Source organism: Cyphomyrmex costatus, unplaced genomic scaffold (genome assembly GCF_001594065.2).
Source record: "Cyphomyrmex costatus isolate MS0001 unplaced genomic scaffold, Ccosl1.0 scaffold388, whole genome shotgun sequence".
NCBI classification, from domain to species: Eukaryota; Metazoa; Arthropoda; class Insecta; order Hymenoptera; family Formicidae; genus Cyphomyrmex; species Cyphomyrmex costatus.
In genome coordinates, this window is record NW_017278079.1 from 244,598 (window position 1) to 251,995 (window position 7,398).

The 7,398-nt window shown below is 34.0% G+C and overlaps 2 protein-coding genes across 2 annotated transcripts; both read left to right on the plus strand.

Moving 5' to 3' along the window:
- The first annotated feature begins 48 nt into the window (after positions 1–48).
- Positions 49–2,615, plus strand: shu (inactive peptidyl-prolyl cis-trans isomerase shutdown). Its single transcript, XM_018543510.1, has 7 exons — positions 49–91; positions 527–630; positions 709–949; positions 1,086–1,546; positions 1,612–1,800; positions 2,144–2,255; positions 2,325–2,615. Exons 1-7 carry the CDS (start codon positions 62–64, stop codon positions 2,613–2,615), a joined length of 1,428 nt encoding a protein of 475 aa, XP_018399012.1. The 5' UTR covers positions 49–61.
- Positions 2,616–2,850: 235 nt separating this feature from the next.
- LOC108776798 (pancreatic lipase-related protein 2-like) lies at positions 2,851–5,037 on the plus strand. Its single transcript, XM_018543511.1, has 5 exons — positions 2,851–2,895; positions 3,396–3,465; positions 3,575–4,008; positions 4,351–4,702; positions 4,769–5,037. Exons 1-5 carry the CDS (start codon positions 2,851–2,853, stop codon positions 4,996–4,998), a joined length of 1,131 nt encoding a protein of 376 aa, XP_018399013.1. The 3' UTR covers positions 4,999–5,037.
- Positions 5,038–7,398: the final 2,361 nt, after the last annotated feature.

Below are 7,398 nucleotides of genomic sequence, written 5' to 3' on the forward strand. Positions count from 1 at the left end.
TTTTATTCTGCGTAGCCCCTCCATAAATTTTGGAGAGTGAAACTACTGTACTGCCTATATCATGGTGGAATCCATCATGGCCTATACTGTGGTAGTGTGATTACGCCTTCAGCTTTGTAGTCGAGTCTCGAGTGGTCTCGAGTGCCATCCATTGAAGTTGAATCGAAAAGTTCTGAAAAACCGTTCGACCGTACTGGACGCGTTTCGGATCGCGCGAGTGCTCGTTATTGTATATTTTTGAAAGTTCATCACTGATGTGTATTCGCTGTTGGCTCAACCGGTTAACCTGTTCGTCCTGACGAGTCCTGACGCGCGTTATTGCAGCGTGACGACCACGACATCGTAGTAGACGCAGGCGCCCGGTGTCCGTTCGGGCTACGCCATTTTCGCGGGCATTGTATCACCCGTTTGTTTTCATATTTGTACGGTTTACATTAAAGACGTGATCTGATATCGACCTCCTATTTCATTATTTGGAAGCCTAATTAAAGAAGAAGAAGAAGAAGTTGAATCATTCGTGTTTTAGAAAGGAAAGAGTGGAAACCATAAAGGCGAATTGATTGACAAAGAATTTTACAACGGAAAAATGGCGAAAAGCATAAATCCCATGGTGGACGGTTTTAAGATTAAGTATATAAGAAATATATTAATAAATTTATATATGTGTGTTTTAGGTTACATTCTTACATATTTGTTGTATTATTTCAGGGATTTAATAAATGAAGATGGAATTATGTTTGAAATTGGAGAAGACTGTAATATCAATGAAGAGGATGAAGAATTTTCTTATTCTCCCTATGTACAATTTAGCAATGAAGAGATGTTAAATATGTTAAACATGAATGATTTTGAAAATGAAGACGAAGATGAAAAAGAAACTGTATCACTCTGTGGTCTAAGTTTTTCAAAGCTAAAGACAAAGATGACAAGCCTAACTACAGATAACAAAGTTAATCAGATTTTATATTATTTTTTATATATTTTTTTTATAGAAAATATTTACGATTTTATTGATAAGTTTGTCAGTACAGTTGAATGAAATCATGAATGTAATTTTAACAAGTTTAATATGGTATTGTTACTAGGTTATGAAGTATGTTAAACAGAAAGGTGTTGGAGTAATTATACCAGAAAATGCTCAAGCAATTGTCCATTATATTGGATATTTTGAATACAGAGATGAGCCTTTTGATTCTACTTATTCTGTTGGGAGACCAAGATCGTTGCGTTTAGGCCAGAGTTTCATTATATCTGGTTTAGAAATTGGTATACGTTCTATGCAAAAGCACGAAATAGCAGTATTTCTGATACATCCTGATTATGCCTTCAAGGCTATTGGTTGTCCACCACGTATTCCACCTAATGAGGAAGTGATCTTTGTTGTCCATTTAGTTGATTTTATTGACAATGGTTGTGCACAAACATATAAAAATCTTAACGCAGAGGAGAGACAATTATTTAACTATGTTGTAGAGCCTGTGGAACATATGTTTGTGACTGCTAAAGATTATTGTACAAAATTTAACTACAAACCGGCGATACGAGAGTAAGTAATTGATGTTATAAAATTTTGTAAATATGAAGTCGTTTCTTTAATATGTATTTTTTTAGATATAGAAAGATTATTGATTGTTTGGAGTCAGTTAAGTTAAAAGATGACGATGAAGAAAAAAAAATGAATGAACTACTCTCACGAGCGTATACCAATCTTGGAGTTTGTTATAATAAGATAGACCTGCCTACTAAAGCTTGTTTAGCTTTAAGAAACGTTTCAAAACCAACAGCTAAAAGTCATTATCAGTATGTGATAATCATAATTTATGTACAATTAATATTGACCCTTAGCTGGCACACTTCTCTAGAATCGCATAGCTGGGGCATCTGGTACTTCAACCATAAAATCATTTACCGCGAATAGGCTGTTTGATATTTTGACAAAAATTCAGGATATTCTTGAAATATTACTTTAACAAGAGTGCTAAAAGTTATTTTAGTGAAATTTAATTTTAATAGACGGTACTACAAGTCTCATTTTCTAACACTAAGGGGTCTTAATTTAGAGTTGAAATAACTAGGGCGTCTAGTACCTCACGGTGCTAGCCAAATCAGTATTATAATAAATTTGTTTTTTCATATTTTCTAGTTATGGAAAAGCTTTGCTGAGTATTGGAGAATACAATAAAGCAATGAAAGAATTCTATGCTGCAAGCAGTTTAGAAATGAATAATGACGTTATTGAAAAAGCAATTCGGACAGTAAGTTAAAAATTTTTTACAAAGTAATTTTGTTGTAACGGTATCTTCTTTTTATTTTATTATTTTTAGACAAATATGAGACAGCGTGAGCATCTGGAAATAGAGAAACGCTTATGGAGAAATTGCTTCAAATCTAAGGAAGAACGAATGAAAGTTTCTGAATTTCGAAAAGCCGCCCGTGATTTGTGTGAAAAACTTATCAATAGTCCTAATACAGTAAGACAAAATCTCTCAGATGGTTTTACAAAAGAAGAATATGAAATTATACGTGAGGAAGCGGCTATATTAGGATTAAATGTTGTTACATCTATTAGATATGACAAAGAAACTATATTCCTTCAAAAGAGCACAAAATCATAAAATTACATTACTATTCATTAAAACATTAAAGATTCTTCAATATATATTTTAATATTGCAATTATTATAATCATTAATGTTAATATATTACAATATTATGTACGCAAAGTTACTCTTTGACTTTAAGAGGTTCTGTGATGCGTGCCACAGTATTTCGATATATACACTGCTAGTACTACTGAAGCTCTATAGTAGTTCTACATAACGTAAACTATTGTAAAATCTCAGTACTGGCAATGTATATTGGAACAGTCAATGGCTGCTTTCCAGCTACGACACAAGTAGACACTGTGTAATACAGTGAATCTTGTTGTTTTGCATCCTTGTTGTTTGTCTACGTTAAACGAGGATGAAACGATTCTCTGTGTTACACAGGTCTAATTGTGTCTGATTCTGTCCTTGCTGGAAAGCACCCAATATCATAACGATTTAACCAAAAAATTATGTGCCAACTGAATTAGTTATAAGATCCGACTATCGAAGTTAGTATTTTTTATTCTTAATTTTTTCCCCAAAGATAATTAAGTACGAATATTTTAAAAAATCTTATTATCTATATTTAAGCATTGCCAAACATCGAAAAAATATGTATAACTAAGTCGTGATTGATGTAGTTTTTTCTATAATAGTGTTCTTTTGATATTAAATTAGGATAAATAAATACCGGAAGTTCGTGCAGCAACTTATGCATTTTATTGTTATGTTAGTAATAAGATAAAATGATTTGAATGATCCAAGAATATTTTTACTTATGTAATATGAAGGTATAAAAGAAATACAGTGTCTAATAAAACCATTGAAAAATATCACAATGTCTCTTATTGTTACGTTCCTCGTATTTCTGTTCCTAAGTAAGGTGGTTCTTATTTAAATATTTTCAACTTCGTTAAAAATATAATTTAGTTATACTAATGGAGGTAAATGTATTATTTATTCTTATTTCTTTCCATTTCTTTTTAGATGTATCTTTTAATATAGCGGAGCTATTGCACAATCGTCCATCGATTCAAAATTTTCAAGATCATTCCGAAGGTCTTTTGGAAGTCTTTTTAAATCCGACATCGATTGTTGCAAATAATAAACCGACAATTGGCGATATAATTGATTTAGATTTTAAAGTAGAAGATATAAAGTATGAACTTTATACCAAGGACAATAAGGAACAACCTATTTATCTACGAGTGGGTGATGCTATTCAATTGAAGGATTCGCCATTTAATCCTGAATTGCTTACCAAGATTATTATTCACGGGTGGACAGAAAATGGAAATGCTTTTTGGCTACACGACATTCGGCGGAATTATCTTAATGTTGAAGATTATAATGTAATTTGCGTAGATTGGTTTGCCGGCTCAACAAAAGAGTATCTAACATCCGTCAAACTTACTCATCAGGTAAGTAAAATGCATATTTTGAAAAAGATTGAATGAATAAAAAAATCAAACTCTAATTTTCTTGTAAAAAAAATATTGCACGATTGCAAAATTTATATCAATATAGAATATAATTTTTCAAATGCTTGTTTTAAAACGTGACCCAAATTACATAGGAAAAGAAAATATTTTTTCGTTATACGATATATATAAAGTGTATGTACATAAACACAACGAAAATAAAGATAAAATTGATTTTGCGCGAGAATTCTCGATTTGATTTTTTTAAAAAGTGCTCATTAATTTTTACAAAGTACTTTTTTTGCAAGAATGTAATGCACAATAAAAATTTATGTTTTACAGGTGGGAGAATACGTGGCTGCATTTATCGAATTTCTCGGGTCAGAAACTCAAGTATCCTTCGATGATATTCACGTTGTGGGACACAGTTTGGGTGCTCATGTAGCCGGATACATCGGAAACTATATATCGAAGAAACTCGGTCGAATTACCGGACTTGATCCGGCTGGGCCGGCATTCGAGACGCCTTATCTTAAAGATACAAAGGATCGATTGGATGCTGCAGACGCCAATTTTGTGGATGTTATTCACACTTGCGCCGGCAGTTTAGGTTTCCTCAAACCCATTGGCCACGCGGATTTTTATCCGAACGGAGGAACATTTAGGCAACCTGGATGCCCTGTATTTTCATCCCGTACGATGCCAGCTAAATGTTACAATATTAAGTCCACAAGAATATTGATCTAGCTTGTATTTTTAGAAACCTGCAGCCATGGTAGATCGTATCAGTTTTTCGCCGAGTCCATCGTGCATCCTGATGGCTTTGTTGCTGTGAAATGCTCCAATTGGATGGATTTTCAACTTGATAAATGCAGCGATAACAATTTTAGTACTGCCGTTATGGGCGAATTTATTGACTCTAACGTTCAAGGTATTTTTTATTTGCAAACCAATGCACAGGCACCATTTGGAAAGGGTAAGATGAAATGAACAATGAAAATAAAGCAATTTCTCGATATTTATACTTATGACGTCTATATAGATATATATATGATATATGTATATCGTTACAATTAGCAATATTACAAGAAAACGTACAAACGTAGAAAGTACTTTACTTTTGTATATTTATATGTATATATATACCTCTATCCCAAATACATTACGATATAAAATAATAAAAAAGTTACGCGTATGGAAATTTGCGTGTAATAATAGAATATGTTACGCGCGTCAATTTTACTGTTCAAGCCATTTTAGCAAGCATCACCTCTTCATTGGACGGTTTCTCGATTTCGTCTCCGAATCGCATGCGATACTTTCGACGGACTATATCCCAATCAACGATATCTTGTATCTTTGGAATATTACTTAAAGATGTTTGACTGGTAGTCGAGCTTGATTGAAGTAACGAGAAATTAATTCGTTCCTTTGCTGCTCGTGGTAGTGGAAGCATTCTAGTATTCTGAAACAAAAAAAAAAGAAGATAGCGAAAAGTTACGGGAAAAAATTCAATTAATAAAAAAAGATTCTAAAATTGCTTAATAAAATGCCCGCAATTTTCGACCTTTCCTTTTTATTTATGACTTATTTTTTAAAATATATTTAAAAAAAAATAATTTTGTACATCATATATGTGTATATAATTGAATTATGTATTTTTAAATAAATTTTAATTTGATTATAAAAACGGTTCTGCAAAATTCTCAAAAGTAGTGAATATAGAAGAATGTTAAAAGAAAAAAACATTTGGAGAAAATCTGAATACGCGTCAGTGTAAAGAGGACGCAGGATCTCCGGAGCAGAATATCAAGGAGAGTCTAACACCGTTACCGACAAGCGTTCCGAAGAGTAGAGGCCGAGGCTATCCCTGGGATCGACGAGGGATCGTTACGTGGTGAGGCGAGCGTTATCCAATAAGTAATGTAAAGCCATCGATCGCGATACGTGATATGCGTCTCGAGCGGAGCACACGTTAGGCGTTACTCCGATTTTTCGTTGCCGATATCGGTTCGGTCGCCTGTAGGCGTTTCGAGTTAACGTTGCCGTGAATACGTGCCTCCCGCTCAGACGCTCTAATTGAGAATGTATAATCGTGTAGTTGCTCGCCCTCGTTGCCGCCAAGTCACGTGTCTAATTGTAAATTATTGAGAATTCTTAAAAGTCGAGACTGGCGTTATCGCGCCTTGGAGAACCGTTGCCGTCTTATGTAAAATTGTGTATTTCAATTATTCACGAAGTAATCATTGTTAATGTAATAAGATCTAGATTTTGTCGCACATTTCTTCTCGGCGAATTATTGCCGAATTTACTTCTTATTGTCGACGGCCATTTAATAGTCGGTTCATTGTTATTGTGCCGCATACCAGAGCGCGGAAGGTCAACGCTGTAACGTACTTTCTTACGAACACTTCTGTACAGTCTCTGCAAAATATACTGATTTCTCGATATTGTCATTATTAATTCTGGTGCCTTTATTTCAGCCTCTCTGTCTTTCTCCGATAATCTTTTCCGCTTACCGCGAACCACTCCCCTCTGCCAATTCCGTTGGCTGAGCTAGTCATTTCGTCCGTCGCGAGGATCCGACATTTTTGTCCGAGCAATTTATCTAACCATTTGTGCGAAGAGTGGCACGCTCTCTCGTGCCTGGCGCCCAACGAATTTTTAATAGCGACTAAGATCGTTGCTGAGCGAGATAACTCGCTAACTTTTGTAAAATCTCGAATCACGCGAGAATTATTGACGAACCGCACTATTGCTCCAATAAGTATCGTTCATCTTAAATAAGAGCTTTCGCCTCCTTAGGATTATTTTTGGAAAACGCGACGAAGTTGTGCCGGCACTTAAAAGTACGGTTACAATATATACCTCTATCCCAAATACATTACGATATAAAATAATAAAAAAGTTACGCGTATGGAAATTTGCGTGTAATAATAGAATATGTTACGCGCGTCAATTTTACTGTTCAAGCCATTTTAGCAAGCATCACCTCTTCATTGGACGGTTTCTCGATTTCGTCTCCGAATCGCATGCGATACTTTCGACGGACTATATCCCAATCAACGATATCTTGTATCTTTGGAATATTACTTAAAGATGTTTGACTGGTAGTCGAGCTTGATTGAAGTAACGAGAAATTAATTCGTTCCTTTGCTGCTCGTGGTAGTGGAAGCATTCTAGTATTCTGAAACAAAAAAAAAAGAAGATAGCGAAAAGTTACGGGAAAAAATTCAATTAATAAAAAAAGATTCTAAAATTGCTTAATAAAATGCCCGCAATTTTCGACCTTTCCTTTTTATTTATGACTTATTTTTTAAAATATATTTAAAAAAAAATAATTTTGTACATCATATATGTGTATATAATTGAATTATGTATTTTTAAATA